The 23,855-nt window shown below is 42.2% G+C and overlaps 1 protein-coding gene across 1 annotated transcript in view; it reads left to right on the forward strand.

Annotated features, from left to right (window-relative positions):
- MAP2K6 (mitogen-activated protein kinase kinase 6) overlaps positions 1-23,855 on the forward strand; it is a 93,836-nt gene that overhangs the window by 25,396 nt on the left and 44,585 nt on the right. Inside the window, exon 2 of the mRNA XM_063120053.1 lies at positions 23,525-23,591. Within this exon, the coding sequence (XP_062976123.1) occupies positions 23,525-23,591 (67 nt within the window). The remainder of the gene's footprint in view (positions 1-23,524; positions 23,592-23,855) is intronic.

Here is a 23,855-nt window from a genome sequence, read left to right on the forward strand (position 1 = left end):
ATTCCATGCATGTCTACTCAGAATTAAGCACCATTGAGTTCAATGAGGCTTACTCACAGGTAAGCATACATAGGATTGCACCCTTCACAGGAGTCTCCAGACCATCATGCTCAAATGAGAATATAGCAGAGAGAGAGAGAAAGAAAAAAAATGCCAACAGCTATGAGGTGTAGTAGGTTAGTGTTCTCTAACCTGGTGCCCTCTAAATGTTTTGGACTACAATTCCGGCATCCCTGACCATTGGACATTCTGGATGGAGCTGATGGAAGTTGGAAGTCCAAAACATCTGGAGAGCACCAATTGGGAAATGCTGGAGTAGATGGTAGAAACTGCCCTGGACTTCTAAAAGCAACAGACTTTTAAAAGAAAATAATGGTACAGATAATCCTCCCCTTTCTCAAAATATGTTTACTTTGAGAGAATGAGATAAGTGGAAGCTGGTCTGACTATGCTGCATATTCAGATAGTCAGCCTGATATTTTAGTCTTCAGATTGGATATCTTGTTACAGTTTAATTTACTTTCCCCTGCTCCACCTTGAAGTGGGGATTGAGCTGGCGTTTAAATGTGGAACATAGAATTGTGTTTTATTGAATTTCGTTCTGACATCTGAATGTTCGAGGGAGATATGGTTACAAATAGGGAACATCAAACAGACGACTTAAATCAAAAGCTTTGCTTAGCTCAACCTGCTAACGATACTTCCAGCCTGCAGTTCCTTTCTTCCTGTTGTGCAGTTTATGTATGGCAGTTGCCTTGAGCAAATTATTTCTCAACGTAGGTTTGTCCGCATGCACACAACAGGGATAATTCTCCCCTCACTGCTCGATTCTTAGGACTGACGATGTTTTATTTGCCTTTTTGAAAAAACGTTTCGAAAGGCAACATGCAAAGAAAAAAAAAATCCCCTTGGAATCCAGTGACCTGAGAAGGGCTGGTCACAAGGATTAGAGAACGAAGCAACAGCTAAACTAAACAAAAAGGTCTCCAATGAAACTGAAAGGACTCAAAGCCTTTCACAGGCAGATTTTTTACAGCTTGAAATTCCTGTGGTTTTCCTAATTTGAGATAAGCAGGAAGGAAAACACTGTTTTGGGGATGAGAAGTCAGCGTGGCTACTGGACTTGGGTGGAAGGGAAATGCAAGTGTGATTTATGCGCCACATGGGGATACTAACATTGCTCCCCAGCTGCCCATGTCACAAGATTTTTATTGGTATTGGTTCAAGAGATAACTTATGACAGAGGTTATGAGGGCTTGTGAATTTTTTCTTAAGCTCAGTGCAACACTGATTCTCTCCTGCGAAGGATTTTCTTTTTGGTGGGTGTCTTGGTCTGTGAACAAACTCTGTACGTCTGGTGATAAGTGACCTGCTGTACTCCTCTTGAGTGGTTTTTCTAGATTGGCCATGCAGTTGACCCTCACTCACCTGTTTATATGAGAGGAGTAAGAGCTGCTTCCTAACAAGCACCTAAGTGGTCTCCACTGTGGAATAGTGCTGATTTATAGGGCTGATTTATGTTTAATGCCAGTGTAAAGCTCATGTCGCCATGGACGCTAGTGGTCTGAGCGTGAAATGTGCTGTTCGTTGGCTCTTGCTGTGTCAGTCCCCCAGAAGCTGTATGAAGGTTACTTTTCTTCAATGCAACCCTCGCTTCCTCACATCTGACTTTTGGCCCTCGCTTCCTCACATCTGTCACCACTGAACAAAATTTGCATCTTCCCCTCAGGCCTCAAGCTCACTTCCTTCCTTCCCCCCATTTTAAAACCCTCTTCCTCAGAGCATTTGCCACTGTCTCTACCATCATCCCTGCTGCCAATATGGCCGCTCCGAGAATGGGCTTGACTCAAAGCTGAAGGCCCTCTCTCCGTCCCCGCCTTTGTGCTTTTCTCACTGTGCCTGTGTGGCGTGGAGCTGTGTGGAAGCTATAGTTGCCCGACTGCCTCAGGCTCCTGGCCAGGGTGCCAAAACATATTGTTTGGCTATTAAAACTCACGCTTTGAACTTTTTCAAAGTTTCAGTTTTTTCAGCACATCTGCACTTTTCAAGCTTCCGTTAAAAATAAATAGCAAAATCAGTCTGGTAGATTTCTAGTAAAAAGCCTTACACTCCCAAATTCTTATATGTATATCCCCAAGAGTACCATGGAATGACAGCCTAGTATTTTTTTTAAAAAAAATTTCTGGATCATTGCAAATTTGGCATTGTGGTGGTGCACACTGTCTGATTGCTTCTGCTGAAAGCAGGAGCAGTTAAGCAACAGCATCCCCCTTGCTTGTTGGATATGATGTGCGAATTTAGAACCCTGGGTTCCAAGGCAGGATCTACACTACTGTTTTAAAGCGCTTTATAACAGTTTTGACAACTGTTGGGGCCCAGAACACACTCCATATACAGTTGTCAAAACTGTTATAAAGTGCTTTAAAGCAGTAGTGTAGATCCGGCTTAAGACTTTCTTGTGTCCTCCCTGACAAGCCAGATTTCCTGGTTTGCATATCATTTGAAACAACCCAGGGACACACTGTTCCTGGGTTGTTCAGCTGTTCCTGCTTGCAGCAGGAATGATTGGGCAATCATGCTCACTTGTTCCCAACAATCCAGGGGTTTAAAAAGCACTGAGTTCTGATGTGTGAACTGGCCCTCCTCTCTTCTCCTTTATTAATATGGTTAGTAACGCTCAAGGTTATCAAGAGAGTAGTGCAAAGATTTTTGTTTCGGGTCTATTGGACTCCACAATGCCTTTTCAGTAAGGGTTTGTCTAACTTGCATAACTGTTGGAGATACAATGCATCTAATGCTTCTTTAACTCATATATTTTGGCAATGCCCAGCAGTTGCCCCCTTTTGGGAGGAGGTTATAATAAGGATGAACTTTGTATTGAAACAATCTATAATATGGAATAATGTACATCTCCTCCTAAATTACCTACCAGCTTCTTGGAAGTTAACACATGGTCAGCGCAGATGGATCTTCAGAGCCCTTATGACAGCCAAAAGACTTATACTATCACATTGGAAGGACAAATTCACACTTCCCATAATGCAATGGATCGAGGACCTAATAACATTATTAACTTTTGAACGAGTGTTATATGGACACAACTTCCAAGTGGATAAATATACGGCTACCTGGTCTGCTTTTCTTGAAACCTTTGTATAACTCTCTTCCTTTTTACGATGGAAATGATGATAATTCTATATACACAATGTATGGGTTTTCCCCTGTTTTCACAATGTATTTTCTGTTCTGTTTGTTGATATTCACAATAAAAAAAAAATCAAGAGAGTAGTACATGGAGCTGTCATATAGCAGTGCAGCACCCTGTTCAGTGATGTAGGTGGGAAATTTGCCATGGAATTTCCCCCCTGCTGCTTTATTTTTCTTTGGAATTTTTTTCCATTTTATGGGTACGTTAGTAACAGCAAAAGGGTGCCAATTGCAAGTGCAATCTTAGGAAAGCTTTAAAGTTGTAATTAATGTTTTCCAGGTCATCATCCTAACAGGTATGTGAGGGGATACATATATTTCATTGAAATACATATATGTCTCAGTGTAAAATGGAACTAATGAGTAGTGACAGCCAAACTGAAGGTGCCCCCAACAACCTCGGTGGAAAAGAGTTGAATTCTGTTGAAACAGATGAATGGCTGTCAGCTAATCATGCAGAGTTCTTTGAGTTGATAAAATGAATTAATGCAGCATTCCACAGGCTGTCCTCCAGATGTGTTGGCCTACAACATCCCCAGCCAGCCATGTTGAGTAATGTTAAAATAATGTGTCAACAGGTCTTTCTTTTTTTCTTATAAACAAGGGAAGTGCATGTTATTGTCTTTAATTTTTTACAAGTATTCCAACAAAAGGTGTTCATAATTTACATTTAAATCATATTAAGTGTTCTTTAATTTCTCCCCTCAAATATTTTATGTCAAAAACTTGTGGTGTATTGGGGCAATACTAATAATATGGGGTACTTCTCTAGCTTGGTTGTTTATTTTACTTGTATTTAGTAAACATGCTAAATTGGATCACATCACTGACCATGTTATGGTAATGATAGGTATTTCTGGCTGTAGCTTTAGGCCTGGACAAATATATGGGTTTGCCCCGGAGTGGCAGGGGGGAATAGCCTTTGTTCAGTGATTTGTTCCTTATTTTGGCATATCACAGTATCATAGAATGGGGCAGGCAACCTTTGGGGGCATTTTGGGGCATTTGGCAATTTGAGGAACTGTCCTGGGCACCACCACAAAATGGCTGCTGTGGGAGGCATGGCAAAAGATGAGTAACCTGCCCAGAAGACTGAATACAAGACAGAGGTGGGGTCTGAGCCCCAACACACTAAACTGCTCCATTACACCACAGTTTTTGGCACCAACAGCAACCTATTTCACAGCAAATGCAGTTGTCAGCAATAAAATGTGTTATTTTTTTAATTTTTAAGAAAGAAGTAAGAATTGCAGAGCACAAAGAAAGGTGTCTTGGTTCGCATTGGTGCCCGCAAGGTCCACGTTGCCTGTGCCTGCCAAAGAATTAGTAGATGCTGTTTATTTTGTACGCATAGCAAATATGTTAATCATTTTCAGTTTTTTCTGTGGTGATCTTTTGTGTGGAGGCTCATGTTATTACAGCACATCCTTTGACGTGAATGAAAGAGTTCACCTTTGCTCCTGTCTGATAGATGAGTTCATCTGTTAGGAGATTTTCATGCTGCTCTTCTAGATTGGCTTTTATTCTTGAAACACTGTCTAGAAGAGGCAGGGATTTCTCATTACATGAGGTCAGAAGATGGCAGCTTCACACAGTTGTGTTACCAAGTGATACCTATAGAGAATGTAGTCCCAAGATTGCAGAATAAAGGTACCATAAATTTGATGGGTACTTTGCATCTATCAATTTGCATCATTTTCTCCTCCTCCTCTCACATTTTTTCAGCAGTGAATTAACTGCTCTTACCTTCTTCCTGAAGAGTTCCTAATTAAGTATTGCACTATATGTTTTTTGGGGGCGGGGTGGGTGGGGGGCGGCTTAGCAGAACAAAAATGGGAAGCTTCCAATTCCTCCTCCCTGCCTCATTGCTTCAACATTGAATTGTGATGTGAATTAACCTCAACGCAGAGTGGGTAATGAAAGTTCTTCAACTTTCTCTAAACACACAGTAGTAAAAATTCTGCAGCCTAGCTTTAAATGAGTATAGCAAATGTTAACACCTTCCACTGGTTCAAGTTAGAGGAGGGGTGCAACATCTCAGGCCTTGGGGCCAAAACTGACCCTCTTTGCTTTGCCAGTTGGCCATGCCCCCTTTCCCTGGCCCCAGCCTTCTTCTCCCTTTCCACTGATCACCAATTGTTTGGTAGTTTCACAGCATTTGTGCATTCCCCCCCTCATTCTAAAAGATTTAATAGCCTAAGGCTTAGTTACTGGCAGTAAGAGCTTTAAGTGAAAATACGCTGTTGTTGTTGTTTGTATTTTGTCCTTTTGCCTTTACCCCTGTCCGTCACTGGAATGCAGCCCCCAAGACCTTCTCCAAAATGAAAATCAGCCCTTGAGGTGAAAGAGTTTCATCATCCCTGGGTTAGAGCAACGCTGTTCACTGGCTGCCCGATAGTTTAGCATAACGAGCACCACTGGATAGGTATATTCTGTGCCTTACTCAGCAATTCTCCATGTCTTTCTGAGTAGCTGTATGGCGTCCTTTAGTTTCATTAGGATTGCTGCTGATGGAAGACTGCAAGCTAGATCTACTGTTAAAAATCTGTCATGGCATCACATCTATGAGCAATAGCGCATTCCTGGCACAGCAGGATTCTAAATGACACACACTTCTGTGTATCTGTCGCCAATCCTCTGCAGCCATTATGTTCTTTTCCCGTTTATTCCTGTATTACCCTGCGACTGATGGGACCAGGCTTGTACTATGCCTGTTCAGATATCTTTTTCCTGGTACAGGCGATGCTTTTCACGTGGCCATAGCATTGCAACAGTTTAGAAGAGCAGGTAATTTTCTCTATTGACATTTTTCAGCACCATCAAGGTGAAGAGCCCGATGTAACACAACTTGTCAGTTGAATATATAGAATGAATGCTTAGAAACGTTTAGTCTTATTTCCTGCACCAGATCAGGAAACTTTGTAACTAGCTGCCAGAATATATTAATCTGAATTAGTGTCGTCACTGAAGTTTGTAATTCTTTGATTACCAGAATATGAACTTCAGCAATTTGTCATGCTTGCTTTCATTACGAAGATGGATGTTATGACTACTAATTTCCTCTGCAAATCAGATTGTAACCTGATCCAGAGGAAAACTTTTCCTGCCCAGTCACTTACTTGGTGGTAGCTGCTGTGGAAATGATGGCAGGAGCAGGCAAGGAAGGAGGTTTTTCTCCTCTCCGGCCTCCTGGCACCTGTAAGGACCAAGACAGATGTTACTTTAAATCCATATCTAGCGGTTACAGCAGTTTTCTTTTTCTTTTCTTTTACTGTAGAATAGGGGCAAGGCCCCCAACCAGACCTGGATGGCTCCCTGTGTCTACTCTAGAGTAGTTTAAAAGTGTAGCTGCTAGATACAGATTTAAAGTAATGACTCAGTTCACACAACACTTTTCTCTACTCATTGGGAAAATTCCACTTAACAGAGGAGTTTGTAGGGGGTATTCACCACAACATGTTCCAGCTCCACCATTGTGTGGGTGTGGCCTCATGATGAGTGGAGTAAAAGTCAACGCAGCATTTGACATTTCCTCTCCCCTCTTTTCTCCCCCAGTCCTCCCAATGGTATCCCATCAGCCATTGCTACGAAAAAACAATCTCAGCGGCACTCCCTCTTTTTGCCGTTCTTGCCAGGGAACTCTATAGCCACTGGGAAACTCCATTCAACAGGAAACTCCACAAAGCCCTCCAAATAATATGCAACACAACAGTTGTGTAGGAACTCTCCTCTGCTCAGCGTGGAGATTCAGGGTAGAGTGTTCTTAAAAAAGAAAAGAAACCTCCACCTTGAGATGGAGTTTTCCTTCCAGACAACACTTCTCTCAATGGTGGTGTAAAAACTCCACCGTGGAGTTCTAAAACCACCGTTGAGAAAAGTTATGTGAACTGAACCAATGTCTGTTTTGACCCTAAAGTGAGGTGGTCGGGATTTTTGAGCAAATATTATTTCTTTTGAGATTGTATAAATATATGAGCACATTTGAAGTGTGTATATGAGACAGAGAGAGGGAGGGAAGGAGAGAGTGAGCTCTTTCACCAAGCATTTAGAGGAGCCCCAGCAGGTGCTGTGAAAAAGGCACATTCCAGGATCATTAGGAAAGAATTTTAACCCTAAAACTTCCAAGATCATCAGACCTCTATACAACTCTGTGATGTGACCACAATATTCTGTACAGTTCTGTTCACCACACCTAAAAAAGTATAATGTAGAGCTGGAAAAAGTGCAGAAAAGAGCAACCAAAACGATCAAAGGGCTGGAGCATCTCCCCTATGATAAAAGGTTACTATGTCTGGAGCTTTTTCGTTTGGAACAAAGGTGAATAAAGTGTGTGTGTGGGGTGCACATGATAGAGGTGTATAAAATTATGAATGATATGGATAAAGTAGATAGGATAATACTAGAATCCGGAGTCATCCAGTGAAGCTAAATGGTGGGAGATTCAGGACAGATAAAGGGAAGTACTTCATGCAGCGGGTAGTTGTGTGGACATATAGCCTTCTGAGTGTTATCCATACTCTGGTAGCCTTCTGGTTGGATTAATGCAATATGTTGTACATAGGGATACTGTTGAAAGGAGTTCAGAAATTACATTTAGTTCAAAACAGACCTGCTGGGATTGATTGATATGATTATGTGATGCCAGTGCTTTGTAAGCTGTAGTGGCTTCCAGCCCAATTCTGGGCCCAATTAAAAGTGTGTATTCAATGGAACATTTCCTCCTGTCTGGACTCTTAGGCCATTTTCAGAGGCTGTCCTCTGGATGTCCCCACCAATAGAGGGCCTTTTCAGTTGTGGTACTATGTTTAAGGAATGCTCTTGCCAAGGAGGTCAACCTGGCATCCATGCTATTATCTTTTTGGCGCCAGTCAAAGACATTTCTCCCAAGCATTTTAATTTTTTTAGATTTGTATTCCTGCACTTGTTCTTTTTAACCTGTCCTATATTGCAACGTGTCCCGAGAATGCTTTCTTATGGGGCGGCATATAAATATCACAAATAAAAACAACAGTTGAAAGTGTGGAATTCGCTACCACAACATGTAGTGAAGGCAACTGACATGGATGTCTTTAAAAACGAATTAGACAAATTCATGGAGAATACAATTATCAGTAGCTTCTTGATATGATGGCTATATATCAGCAAGATCAAGATGGCAGATATCTAAGATAGTATGTTTCTCAATCTCTGTTACTGGGGAACATGAGTTGGAGTTGCATTTACCTTCTGCTTGTGGGCTTCATAGGACCATCTAGTTGGCTAGTGAGGGAGTAGTACTGGACAAAAGAGGCCTTTGGTCCGATCCAGCATGGCTTTTCTTACACATTCTCTAATGTTGCTTGTAATTGTCAGTCCCTTTTCCAATCAAGCCTGCAGGAATTAACCCATCAGCAGTCTGTGTTAGCTAATCTCTAAAATGCTACAGGTGTCATCAGCCTCCAGCATGGCTTTGTTTTCAGAGTAGACTTGAGGACTCCTTCAAAGAGAAATTGAATATTATAAGGTTAATAATACAGCTTGAGATTTATTGACAATTTTAATAACTTCATTTAAATAAAAATAATATTAGCACACGGTACAAGATCTTGGAAGTATTAATCTCTTATATAATCTAAAGCTCCACAAAATCTTTTTATGATGACAAGTATTTTTCAGGGTGAGTAGAAAGTGTGTTCTTTAAGTGTGAAGAAGTGCAATCTGGTGAATTTGTTTTGAATATCATTACATAAATAAATTGCAGAAGAAATTACATCCTGGAACAGAACAAGAATACATGTGCATAAACACACACACACAATAAAACCTAAGAACACCTGCTTGCTTAAAACACACACATTAATCTAACATTCTTTCTAATGAAGAGACCCTCGTCGCCGTTTCAGAAACTCACCCTCCACAAGTAGAAGACAATGAAAACGATGGTGCCCTCGGTTTGTTTGTGTAGTCTCCCCAGTTTAGGAATGCCTGAAAAGGGCTATAGAGAAAGATAAAATTTGTGGAAATTAGTGTTTGCCACGTAAGGTGTTTAAGCATTGCACTACGGGAACAGCAAGGTAGGGGATTGGAAAACTATACGATCAAGGAAGCTCAGGTGCTGGTGACAATGTTGGGCCATGGGGGCATAAATGGATAAATATAGGAGGAATGAAGAAGAAATAGTACCTGTGCAGTTATACTTACCTGGCTTCAGAATGAAACGAACCCCAAAGGCTTCATTTCCTGGATGGTTGCAAGTAGTTAGCGAAAATATGATGGGCATAGGCTACCCTTGGGGTTTTCAGCTTTAGTTCTGAATTTAAAAATGGGGCACAAGCCCAAAGCTACTTAGGCACTACTGAGTACTGTGCTGTCTGGAAAGCGCAAAGGACAATGATTGGAAGGCCTAACGGAGTCTTAACTGTTAGGCACTGTGGAGCTACTACCATTTAGTAAACAATAGAATTTGGAGGCTGAATGTTAAAGATGGGGCTTCTCTTAGGAATTCCCAATAAGATTATAAATGGTTGTGCTCACCTTGAGACCTTTAGTAGCTACTTGCCAATGCTTTGGGTCCTCTACTTGTCCACCTCTCTTGGACTCTAAGACAGCAACTCAGATGGAGGATGAAGGCTCAACTTTTGTTTCTGCAATGTATGGAGCCTGGCTCTGGACTCAATGGGTGTTTAAGCAGGGGGTGAAGCTCTCACTCTGGATATATAAGATAAATAGATATGTCTGAGCAAACATGGAAATAAGTTGGTTCAGTAGGAAAAAGAGGGACTCTGGTGCTGGAAAAAAGAGTGGAGCAGAGAATTGTAGGAAAGAGTCCTGAGGGTATTGGAAACCAGTCAGACCCTGAGTTATTCTTAGGGTTAAGGCTTACATGTGTGAGTGATGTCCAAGCAGGAAGATGACTCAGAGACTGGACCCAAATGAGTCAAAAGAAAAAGAACAATAATTTGAAAAGCAAGTTCAGGGAGGTTTCTTGTCCCTTGATTAATTGAGATTTGGCTGGCTGCATAGGGCCATAATACTACCATAAAAGATAATTAGCAACAAGTATTGAGAACAAAAGGTATTATGAAAGTCTTCCAAATGATGTCTGAACCTGTTGACCTATCTGGTGGTGGAAATAGTTCAGGATTGGACCATATATCCTGCCAAAGATTGGGCAATACAAAGATACCATGGTTAGAAGAAGCACATCCATTTCATTTATTATATTTTTATCCCCCCCCCCCCCCCCCCCAATAGCCAATGCTCTCTGTTATTCTTTCCCTCTGGGGCCATCCAGAGTTTTATCAACATTCCTGGAAGTTTTCTCTGCTGCTGCTTCTGGAACAAAAATGGATCCTTCAGCCAAGGTGTCGGGGTACTGCTAATGAAATACATAGTACACAGTACTGGCTCCAGAGAGCCAGCACATCTGAAGCTGCTCTGCAGCACAGGCCAGAAGGGACATAGAAGCTTTACATTCAGGACTGGAGAGGGTAGTAATGGAAGAAACAGTAATTGAAGGAACTTATGGAATTTAAGCTCTTGCCTTTCTGGTCACAGGAATTCTTGCCACTTCTTCCCATTCTTCCACAGCACACCCCCATCTTGCATGTTTTCAAACTCTTCCCCTCAACTATGAAAAGCTTTTTTTGATGAAAATGTGTCTGCTGGAGACTCATTATTGTTTGCAAAATACCTGCATATAAATTCGAATGTTACTTGCTGTACTAAGTATTTATACTACCAAGCAAATAAAGCAGCATTGCAAATAGTAGAATTTGTCCAAGCGACTGAAGTTTCCTTTGTAACTTCAGCTTTTATTTATCTAAACACTTTTATTTACAGTGACACTAAGATTCATCAGGTTTTTAAAATGTTAAATTGGATAGTTCACAAGCAGATTTTATGCCTAAATCCTTGTAAAGCCACACCCTCCCTCCCCAGGAGAGGAGAATTATAATTTTCATGTTAGCTAAAATCTGTGTAGATCCTATTCGGATATGAGGAGCATCAGATGTGTGGTCTCAGGCCAGTATGTGTGTGTTAAACACATGAATGAGGTAACAACTCTAAGTGAGGCTTGATTGAAAAAGGAAGTCAAGTGGAATTACCGGGATGTGAGGCCTATTGAGGGGGGAGGAAAAATATGTGCCAGGATTTGTGCTCTTTAGAGATAGCCATTCCCTTCTGGGACTGAATGATTAATAGAAAAGTCATTTTTGCAGGATTTCCTGGCTTGCACTGGAGGGGTGGAGTTCTTATTTAGCCAACTCATGTTTGCAGGCTATTGATAGACGATTGGCTGTTGGAGGCCATACTGTAACATATGTTGGAGTGAGATTAGCTGAATGTCAGGAAGTAGTAAATGTGGCTTGCGGGGGGGGGGGGGGGCGGAAGTGGAGGGGATCTAGATTTGTTGACACATCGATACCTTGACATCTCTTAATTTTATAGAGCATCTTTGTCTTTGGACAATAGACTTTGCACAAGTCAGAGCACTTTAAAACAAATAGCCAAAATGGCAACAGGAAGGAAAACTTTATTTTTAAATAAATAAAGATCTTTTTTAAAAGAAAGAAAAGGAGTTAGATATGAGCAGAGACTTGCGCTTTGTATTTAGAGGGGGGGGGGGAGATTTTGATTAGACCATCTGAAGCCCCTTGGCTGCTTTCTTCCCTATCAGGTAGATTGGGATCTTTTGGTGATTTGCAGTAGATCAACAGTAGTTTCTGATGTCAGTCTAATAATAGACAACAAGTAAAAAAACTCCACCCCTACCCCCAAAATAGATTCAAAGAAAATGTAAGGGGGTGGGTGGGACCCAGTTGTGGGGTTTTTGTGTGTGTGAAAGGCTTTGTCATCTTTGTTCTGATACAAATCACAGATTCCTGAGCTGAGTGTGTGCTCAGAGGCAACATGTTCCTTAATTCTCAGCACATGTCTACCCACTTGAGCCACTTTTTTGCACCTGACTCTGGTTGGTAGATCTCTGGGTTTAGTAAAAGACAGAATGGATCCTGCAAGCTTGATGCTTGCCCATTCCATTCCACGTAAATGAGCTGCTTAAACTCCCACTGAAGAGAATTGCAATCTTTTCTCCTACTGTATATTTCTTCTGCAAGTAGTGAGTGGTCCTCATTAGGTGGGCTAGTGTTTTGAGGTGAAGGAAACCATGCCAAGAGCAGAACTGAGTCTATACAAAAATCTTCAATCTTTACATTTCTTTCAATACACTTCAGCCCTTACTACTCATGACCTTGTTATTTTAGTTTTGCCTCCTTCCCAAGCAGGTCCATCCTCTCAACACCTCCAGTCTACACTTTGTAGAATATAGCCATAAATGTATGCTGTGAACCATGGAACATTGCCACAGTGAAAACCCTGCAGGCAGCTGTTGCGCTGATAAACTGGGTACCGCTGTCTTTGCACAGAGAGAGAGAGAGAGAGCAGCAAATTGATTGAAATGCTTTATGACATCATTTTTTGCTCTATAATTTTCAGCCCAAGTGTCTATCTTGCAGTAGCTCCCTGGTAGAACTTTTGCTTAAACCCAGCCAAAGCTATGCACTTCATTGGTTCTGCCTTGTTAGTTAAGGCAGGGAACAAGACAGACTGAAGGAAAAGGAGCACAAGTAATTTGCCCACATGATGTACTCTGACTTCGGTGTTTCCTGAAAAGGTTATGAAATGAAGACTGGTTTGGTTGCCTGGACCAAACCAGTTAAAGCGGGAAATAAATCATGCCACTCAGTTTTCTCCAACATTCTAGTGAACATATGTTAAAATCTAAGAGTTTTACTAAGGCCTCAAAGCTCCACTTCTGTACAGAGATCCAGATAGTTGTTCACAAACCTCATGTAGTACAGCGCCTTTGGACTATACCAGTAGAGTGGAGGATGGCTTGTTTGAATACTCCCTCACATTATCGCCTCCTGATCTGTAGAAAGCTGGTAGATTAGGTAGAGGGGTTTTACCTGGGCCTTTTCCCTGGAGTGCTAGATTTCTGTGCACTGTTCTTTGGGGGTGTTTTTTTTACATAGTTGAGTATGAGCTCCCCACCTGCATTATGGTGATGTAGTCCAGGAAGAGCTGTATGTCATGCACAACCCCTAGTCCAACTTTCTAAATCTTTAGTTACAGGTAGTGAGACAGGGAAAGCTTTCTGCCTGAGAGGTCTTGTTGAGTTGCTACCAGTCACAGTAGACAATACTTGCGCTAGAGGCTCCAGTGGTCTGACTCACTCTATGAGTGTATGTAGGTAGCTCTTGGAAGCAGCATCCCAATGTATTTCATCCAGTATACCTGTATTAACAAAGGAGAATGGTATGAATAATGTAAGATTAGTCAGTGCCTCTATAATATAGCAGTAATGCTACATTCCGGAAGTTGCTAGGAGGGCCAATACCACCCAGGGTTAGCAAAGCAGAAATCTGGATTGAAAATGGACTGCAGCTTCTAAGGGTTTACTGTATAAACATCTAGGATTAGAGGATCTGCAAGCGGAAAGCCTTGGCAAGTCTCTCTTTGAAAGAATCAGTGCCTCCTCAGCGTTTTCAAGGCCTTCCCTTTGCCTTTCCTAGATACTCAAAGCTAGCTCATGCAGACAAAGGACTTTGTCTGATCTCTGGATTACATGGGCAGTCCTGTGGAGAAATACACTGTATGTCCTGACACTCCACAGGTACACTCCTGATATGGTTTCTGTGATAGTTGTGTGTTTTTTTTTTTTAAGGAAGAACTTTGCTTTTGGTTTATTGCCAGCTTTCTTTTTGGATTGAAAGGCTCCAGAATAACTGTAGGCAATACCATGGTTTTTGTCTGTCTCCCAGTAGCATGCATTTACAAAGCCAAAATCCAATAAGTACCATTCTCCTAAGAGCTCTCAACAACATACTGCTTTTCAGAATATCTTGAAATATGTATAAAGTCCTGTGGAGTGTGATGGGGCACCCCTGCTCTACAACTCAAATAACCAGTTTTGTATTATAATCCCAAGAGGACTTCACCTCTGCATTAACCATGGGTTTATTTATTTATTTATGATGATGATGCTGGCATGGTTTTTCCTTAAGGCATTCCATTAACCCTTTCCCCCTCTCTGATCCACCATGGATCTGTCCATGCCTGCCATCTTTTACTCCTCCTTTTCTCTCTGTTCCAGCATCTGGTAGTCCACAAATGCACTCATCAGGTTGCCAGTGGTGACCATATCTGGTAAACATGAAATGAAGAGCAGCTGGGAGAGAAGGGCAGGGAGGTCATTCTCAGAATTGCACCAGTCTTTCAGCCTTTCCAGCAGCTATTGAGCCAGAATAGCTGGATCCATACCACCAAAAGTGCACCAAAATCAGCTGTCACCTCCTTATTTCTCTCCTGCAGACTAACATTGCTTGTGCAAGCGAGCGACACGGCTGGTGATGTCGTTTGAGCCATGCTGATCACAGAAATTTGCTGCTTGATGTTTGACACTTCTACTTCACATAAAGGCCAGCTCTGCTTTCGCATCACGTTGGGCTTTTCCAAAAGCAAAAGCCCAGCATGAAGTGAAAGACTCCTCCCTCTTGAACATTCTGTAGTTCGTGGAAAACTTTATGCCAGATATCCTGAGCAGTCAGTAGAGTGAAAGGAGAGTCACCATTGGTGGCTGGATTTGTGGACCCCTGGTAGTGGCCTCAGCCTTGGAGGGTATGGACTATGCAGAAAGAGCTGTACTCTAGCCTTTCCACGCATGTGTACCAGCTCAGATTTTACATTGGCATGGGAAGGTTGGTCTTTGAAAGCTCCTCCATATTAAGGCATTCTGCTTCAGAGGGAAGACTAGGCTCGAATGAGCAACTTGCTACATGAAAGCAAGGTGATACAATGGTATGAGAGGACTGTACCATGCCAATGCCTGCATATTTAAATTAAGCTCAGGTATCTGGTGATGAAATGATGCCAGAGATTTATGCATGCATTTGCCCCTTGCTATTTGTTCTCTTTCAGAAATGTAGCTGGAGTTGCAATGAGTCTTTAGGAATAACACAGAGCAGGGAGAAACTCAGCAGGCTAAGAAGCACAGTAGTTCTGTGCCAGGTTCATCTGAGAGACAAATGGCTGTTTTGTCTCTCCGTTTATTTTATGTGTGTGTGGATCTGAAGATTTGGCCAGAAAGAGCCTTTCCTCAATGACTGCTGTTTAGTCTAAGGGTGGTAAATGTTTGCAAATGGAAGCTGAAGGAATGCAACAGGTCCTTATAGTCTTGGCTAATGTGAACATAAGAGCCTTGCTGGATCAGACCATCCAGGCCAGCATCCTGTTTCAAACTGTGGAAAGCCAGATTCTTCCGGAAAGCAAACCAAGTAGATTCTTACCCTCCACTCTTCTGCTCCTCTCCACCCAAACACGTATTTACAGATGCTATCACAGCTCACAGCCATTGGTATACCTATTTATTTTTATTTCTTGCACCATTCATGAATGATTCTCAAAGTGGCTGACTAGAGGTTGTAATAGTACAGACACCGCCTCCCCCCCAACCCCCAACCCCTCACTTCAACACAACTCAACAGCCATTAGCCTGCTGGCTAATGGATGGGACCAGACAGGTGTTCTCCTTGCCCTGACATTTTCCTGACCCTTGGCAAATTTGTCCAATTCCCATTTAAAACCAGTGGCCATCACCACACCTTGCAGCACTAAATTCACCAAGTTAATTATATTTTGCCTTAAGGAAAATGTTCCTCTGTCCTGATTCTAAAGACAACAAATATTGCTCTAATAGTTTCAGGAAAAGTAATGGACATGTTCCAGTATTATGAGAGAGGAGGTGTTACTTCTCTCTAATGGCTTTTTCCATAACACTCTATAAGCTTTAACACTCTATCACTGGGTATTATTTGAACATATCCCATTTGCAACCCTAAACACAAACGAGCTGGAGCACACTTTGGATTCCACCCCCCCCCCAAATTCCTGACCATATATACACAATCAAAAGTGACCACTTCTGAAAGTGTGCATATCCCCAAATCAGCATTTTCACGATTTTGCTTAAGAAGTGGGAAGTGCACATTTTGGGTGCACACTTTTGAAAATATGTGTTTCCCCCATCGACAATGTGCATTTCCCTTCATCTGGGTGGGGGGAGATGCTTGCATTTGGGAACACAAATGAAGCAAAAGACATTGCATGTTCGCCTATCCCCACATTTGAGACCTACTGACAGAGGCTAGGCAGCCACCAGGGAAGGAGGATGAAGATGTGGCAACTGGGGGCCAGGGGGAGGACAGAGAGACCTAGACATTGAGGGGAGAATGTAGACAGAAAAGGTGAAAATTCAAGCAACCAGGGGAGAGACAACAGAGGACAGTAACGGTACAGGGAGTACAAGTGACCAGGGTGCAGGGGAAGAAAGGAGCAATGGTGCACTAGGGGGGAGAGGGGAACAACTAGTGGGACCAGGGGGTAGTAGGGCAGAGCAACCAAGTGGGTGGTGGGTAGGAAGTGGGTTAGTGAAGGAGTCAGGAGAGAGAGAATGAAGTGTTAGAAAGAAAGAGTATGCGTGACGTGAGCAGATAACATGCACACAAACAGATAAAAGTGGGATCCAGAAAATGGATCCGTTTGAATTTACATGCTTTTTACATACATAGATTCTTATGACTCTTCTTGATTTTGACAAAGTATCCCCCCACCCCACCCCAAACTACTATCAAATCATAGTACAACTCTTTGCCCACCACTGTGTTCTGTGATGTGATGGTGGTTTTGTCAGCATACCATGTAGAAAAAAAAAAGACTATTCATCACGATCTGTGTTTTGGATCTATGGATTTGTACGATGGTAGTGCTGACAAGCTCTGTGCAGTCTATAGAGGCCAGTGCACACTTTACTTTGATGGAGATTTTGAAGTGAATCAGTGTAAAAAGAATGCATGTTCAGTGGTCCATTTCAGTTTTGCTGGATGTGATGTTTATGACTCCATGTGAGTATACTTTCTCTGTGTGCATGTGTGTGTGGGAGCAGCGGGAGGAGAGGAATGACTTGGGCTCCGAAAGGTTGGGGACCCCTGGTCTACTGTATCACTTTTATTTGCAAGTTCTTGATATTCTGAGAATGGTGCTTACATTCTTGCCTACTAGAAGAAAATATTGGTGTTATCAAGGATTCACAAATACAGCTCTTGCCAAATAACTCCATTTCTTTTTCCTTAGATGCCTAAGTAAATAAAATCATTAATACAGATTATTTCCCAAGACTGTTTGTTAATAATTCTAGCACAGCCAAGTTAAGGCCTGTTTTGGCCGTGCTGGAGTCATTAAGTAACAGCCCTGGAAAGTGATTTGTAATGATGGCCTTATTTTGAAGATAAGTCTCCTACCTGCAGGGCCTCCTACAATTTAGGATCTGCTCCACTTGTTTTCCAGTCCCTCTCTTTATGAAATACATTAGAGCATGTTGTTGGTTACGTTGCTTATTAAATATACAGAACCTTTAAGTCTGCACCACAAAATCTAAATCTGGCTGCCTAGATCAGAGTCCAAATAGCTCACCATAAGTCCTGGAACTCTGAAGGGCTTTGAAGTAGGTCAGATTATTTTTGCACAACCCCACCAGTCTTTCTAATAAGTTGACAACTGTTGAAATTGGGGAAGTGGGGTGAGAGGAAAGCCATGCCTGAAATCATTTATGATGATGATGATGATGATGATAATATATTTCTTACCTGCCTCTCCACTTGGATCAAGGCGAAGAAAAACAATCAATATAAAACACATTAAAAACTGATTAAAAACATAGCATACATGATTAAACATCCTTAAAACATTATAAAATTTCACTGGGTAGGCCTGCTGGAATAGATAAGTCTTTATTGCTTTTTTAAATTCTAAAAGACTATGAAGAGGGCTTTGGCTGTGGGGCGGTATATAAATGTAATAAATAAATAAAATAAATAAAAAGTTGCCGAATCTCCTCCGGCAGGCCATTCCACATTCTGGGAGCAGCAGAAGAGAAGGTCCTCTGGGTAACGGTTGTTAATCTAGTTCTTGCTAGCTGAAGTAGATTCTTCCCAGAGGACCTGAGTGTGCAGGGCGGATTGTATGGGAGAAGGCGATCCCGCAGGTAGCCTGGACCCAAACCATGTAGGGCTTTAAAGGTAATAACCAACACTTTGTGCTTCGCCCGGAAACTAATTGGCAGCCAGTGAAGAGATTTTAAAACTGGTGTAATGTGGTCACCCCTAGGTGTACCAGTAACCAGTCTGGCTGCCATATTTTGGACTAATTGAAGTTTCCGGACTAGGCACAAAGGTAGCCCCATGTAGAGCGCATTGCAGAAGTTGAGCCTCGAAGTTACCAGCACGTGCGCTACTTGGGGGGGATGTGGGAGCACTTGGGAATTTCAGAAACACCTGGGCAACACTACCAAATGGTTGCCAAAGCACAAGTAACCTGTCCAAAAGACTGAGTACAAGGCAGAGGTGGGCTCTGAGTCACTATGCACTAACCAACTCCTTTTTGGCACCAAAAGATACCTGTTTCACAGTGAATCCAGCTGTCAGCAAAAAAGGTGTTAATATTTATTTTAAAAAGTGGGAGCGATAAGAGCGTCTTGGCAGGCACCAAGAAAGGTGTCTTTCGGTGCATTGGTGCCCACAGGCATCATGTTGCCTACTCCTGTCTTAAATTTATCTCTATTAGGGCCAGCCTGTCCCTGCGCCTCCAACTCCAAACTTTGGATTGTTAGACTGCACTGCAAAGTTTCCTCTGGCCTAGCTTTTTAAATACTTTATTCCCCAATTCTCCTTTAAATCAATGTGACTTGGGCTTGTTAGTTACCCTAATTTGTAAAGATGCTAAGTCTTTGATTCAAACACTGTGGTACCTGGTTGAAGCAAATGATGGAGCCTAGCGCAGGCCTGGTGTTTGCGCTGGGGGTGTAGAGACCAGCTGTTTTTGGCAGTCTGGAAAGCAGTCCCAGGGCAGAGCCTGTCTGTTCACCAAAGGCAGCCTTCCCTAACTTGGTGCTCTCCAGATGTCTTGGACTTCAACTCCCATCAGCCCCCAGCCAGCATAGCAAATGGTCAGGGGTGATGAAAGTTGTGGTTAAAAATATCTGGAGAGCATGACGTGCCTACCTCTGACTGAAGGCGTACAAGTCAAAAAAGGAAAGGAAAGCAAAGGGGGGAAAACACATGAGGGGGAAAACCCTCAGCCTTGTTTTTCCAACAGTTGGCCCGTAACCAAATATTTTTTAAAAATTGCGTCTGCTAATATTTCCCATGCTTCTATCTGCTGGATTTCCTACTACAGTTAATCTTTGAGCATTTCACATTTTAATTAATTTTCATGCACAAACAGCACACATATTATTGCTTAGTACCTGAGATGGATGGATGGATTGGGCAGCTGACGCAAGTAGTGGCAAAAAATGGAGGCCCCATGTCTGGAAGTAAAAGTGACGCATGAAGCATTCCTTATGCCGAGTTCTAGCCCTACTAGCTCATGGAAGTTCACTGGGTGACTTTGGGCCAGTCACAGACTCTCAGCCCAACCTACGTCACAGAGTTGTTGTGAGGATAAAGCAGAGAGGCCGATTATGTACACCACCTTGGGTTCCTTAAGGAGGAAAAAAGGCGGGAGATAAATGTAGTAGTGATGATGATGATGATGATGATGATGATGATGATGATGATGATGTAGTAGTAGATGTAGATGTAGATGTATCTTCTATACCTCTGAATTGTTCGAACCTTTCCAACATCCTCTTAGTGGTCGCTAAGACGAATTGAAGCTTGGCTGAGCCAAGATCAGCTTGAACAAGCCTGAGGAATGTCTATCTGTCCTCTGTGGCTGTAATGCTGTGTGTGTGTCCGGTTGCCTTGTCAGTCACAGCTGGGCTGTCATACCATTGCAGTCTCTTGCTGAATTCATTAAGCAGGTCAAGCTGGTGTGTGTATGTGTGTATGTGTGTGTGTGCGGGGGCGAGGAGAGAAGGCTTCTTGTTGCTGCAGTGAAAAAGGCATTGAGCCAATACGCTACAGTTGTTAAGTGGAGGTCCTTGAGTTTGCTCAGAGGCTTGTATGCAGGTGTCAAGACATGTTGCCAGAGAAGGGGGATTTCTTTGAGTTTGGCAGTCTATCAGTGTTGCAAATCAAAACACGACCAAATGCTCTCTAGGGGATATCCTATGTCATATAATCACCTTGGATACCTCTTAAGGGGGAAAGAAAAACCCTGCCCCCGCTCCTCGGCATTTCATGGTATTGCCTGTTTTCTTTTTAAAGCAACAGTTTGCTCATTACTTGGTAGCCTCAAAAGAACCATAGGAAGCTGCCTAATTCTGAGTCACATCATGGGTCCATCTAGCCTAGTTTTGTGGGAACTGACTGGCAGAGGCCCTCCTTGGAAATACAAGGAGTTGAACCCGGGAACTTCTGCATGCAAAGCATAGGATCTTACCACTGTGCTGCAGCCCTTCCAGGAACATGCCAAGCATGACGGCTGAGGCGGAGAGCACCACATAGGTTATATATGGACTCACGCTCACAAAAGCCTTGGTATGGTATCTGGTACCAAATAATGCTTGCCCAAGTTGCTATTGAAAATCTCCCTGGAAAAAAGGTCCCACAGTCTGTTCAGAGCGGGCATTGATTTTTGTTCTTAGATCAGACTTCCCCAAACTGCTGTCCTCCAGATGTGTTGGACTGCATCTCCCATCATTCCCAGCTAGCATGGCCACTGCTGGCTGGGGATGATAGGAGTAGTCCTCCAGCTGTGTTGGGACTGCATCAGATTGGGGAAGGCTGACTTGATTGTAAGTCTCCAAGCAGGGTGTTCAATCGCCGTACAGTGGTTGTAAATAACAAGTGTAAATTTCACCTAGAAATAATTAGAGTTGAAACATAGATGCAGAGCCCTGCATGTGCATTGGGTTTCTGCATGGGCAGAAGCTTGCTGGTCTATTTTAACGGAGGCAGCAGCTCTAGCATAGAAAAGAACCATGCATGCCTCTGATGCTTTTGTTGTCAGGTGAGGAAACTGTATGTATGCACTGGAATGTCTGTGCAGATTAAAAAGAAAAAAAAATCTGAATCCTTGGCCGCCCTGCCATGCAGCAGGGTGAACCGAGTTGCCTTGGGCCACACCATGATAATGAAAGGTGTTGATAGATAAAGGCAGGAATTGGTGACCGACTGTTGCAGCATAACTGTCAGAAGTGTTGACCCCGGTGGTGTGGATGGGCAGGCACTATTTGGGTTCTGCTTCAGGAAGTGAAATGCCTTGGGCATGTTGTGATTTGTAGGAGGAAACAGACAAACAGACAGTGTCTTATTTTTTTATTTTTTAGGGTTTTTTTGGTCACGTTTTCAAATCTTTTGTCTGCAACCCTGAAAGCTAATAAACTAATAAAACAGGATCAAAGACTTGCTTCTCCCTCCTCCCCATAATGTCACGTCATTGCAGCCATGTTAGGAACATGTTGTTCTGCATTATTATTTCCCTCTTATTCCCATTGTTACAGTTAAACCTGGGTAGCTTTTTTAAAAAAAGGGTTTTCTTTTTCTTCTTCTGTGCATACTTTAAGCTTGTGCTCCCTAGCAACATGTAATTCTCAGCTAGTTGGGCAAATTAAGGAATGTGTTTATAGAGTGGCACCTTTGTTTTTCTCAACCCAGACATATTGCAATGGCTGGAAGCAACAGACTAAATATGACAGAGGCATTTTTAACAAGGAGAGTTAATTAATGTTGCAATAGATGCCTAAGAAGGTGGTGGATTTTCCATCATTTTGAAGTCATGAAAAAACAATTTTTTAAAAAACCTTGATATTTATAATTCAAAAGATGCTGCAGAAAAATAATAATGCTTTTTTATTTTGTTCAAAATGAAAACAAAAGTACATGATGGTGCTTTATAGACTTACATTGTGCAACTTGTATGAAATCTGTGCACATAGCCAAGGTGGGCAAGCATCTAGGATATAAGTAGTAGGCCTCAGTCCTCCAAGAAACTTGTTCACATCTTCAGAAAAGTATCCATAACAATAGCAGCAGATAATGTTCGAGTTGCATCTAACTCTGACTCAGTTAAAAATACGCTATATAAATGTGAATTACCATTACACTGTCATTGTTAATACTGGCAATCACATGTATGTTTTTCTGTTCCCTTACCACCACCACCAAAATGTGCTCCACTTCAGTGTTCATGTAGCCATCTTTGTAAAGTGGTAAGATTAGCCTTTGCCTCACAAAAGCTATGCTGGTTTTTACACCTGGTTGGTTAGTTAATTACTTCTATACTGCTTACCCGGCAGTTCAAGGCAGCTTATCTCAATTTGAAAAAACAAATATCGAAAACAAGAACAAAAGGCTCTTTTACTTAGTTTTGTTTATTTTCTGTTCTCTGTAGGTTGTGCTCTTTTGCAGTAGAGCACACGCATGTAGCCAGAGTTTCATGGTTGTTTGATGCTAAAATAGAGTCTTATGTTATGTTTGCCTGGCCTGGTTTGTTTACCCTTTTGGCTTATGCCTTATCTGTGTTCAAGCTTAAAATAGTGGGGGCTGATTTAGGAGCCTATTTTAACACAGTTCACGTTAAATGGATTTATAGAAGAGTTTGGCAGGTCAGTGTATAAACAATCACCATTGCATTTTAACCCATGTGCCTACTTATAGAAGCTCATGCCCTCTATCCAAACCACTGTATTTCTGTATTAACAAAGCTTTATCACACACACCCTTTTGGAATAAATTCTTCAGTTCATGTGATTTTTAAATAAAATGTTTAATTTGTCACCCTTACTCTATGTTGCTTCAGTTGTGACTTTGTACATTTCAAAATACTTTGAGAACAAAAAGGGCCAGGAAGGACCAGAGCAGAAGACTCTAAGCTATTACAAATGACAGATCCTACACAAAAGCTCCTTTGACTGGAAGATATGTCCAGGCATCCATTTTGGTCTCCCAAGTTTTGCACATAGACCCCCTGCACAATTTAAACTCTCCCCTCCCCCTGCCTGCCCTTTATATCCAGTAAAACTAGAGTCACAGTTTAAGTTGAGATGGTCATGACAGGAAGCCAGATCACTTGGGCCATGCTGAGCAGAGCATTGAGAATGTGCAGGCGTTTGCCTAAACCGTTTCCTGAATCAGTTAGAACATGAGATATAAACTGACTTTGAACAAAGGAACTCTATATTTTGAACTCTGCACTGTGAACATTCTGTGTGAGACCTATCTTGGTGTCTATGTCAAATTAGATCGGACACTACAAACGAGGCCCATGTTACAAGATGTGACCAAAACCTAATGAAAAGCCATTCTAAATATCTTTCTGTTCTTTTCTTTTGCAGGCAGGAGGAAAAACCCAGGGTTGAAAATTCCTAGAGAAGCATTTGAACAACCACAGACGAGCTCTACGTACGTGCATCTCGCAATTTCATTATGGTGGGATTGGTGTGGGAGAGGGGTTGAAGCTGGGGTCGACAAATATTGGTTTGGGTTATTAGCCAGTCCACCAATCCCCTCCACTCCCTTGAGTCCTCAGTCATATGCACAGAGGGCTTTGGAGAGAGGCAGGATCACCTATTTGTGCAGGGTACAGAGGAGCTAAGAAGCACGAGAAGTCTCTCCTGCTCAGGAGAACCGTCTTCTGATTCTTACCTGCTTGAACATTTCACTGTA

Source organism: Elgaria multicarinata, chromosome 3, assembly GCF_023053635.1.
Source record: "Elgaria multicarinata webbii isolate HBS135686 ecotype San Diego chromosome 3, rElgMul1.1.pri, whole genome shotgun sequence".
Taxonomy (NCBI): Eukaryota; Metazoa; Chordata; class Lepidosauria; order Squamata; family Anguidae; genus Elgaria; species Elgaria multicarinata.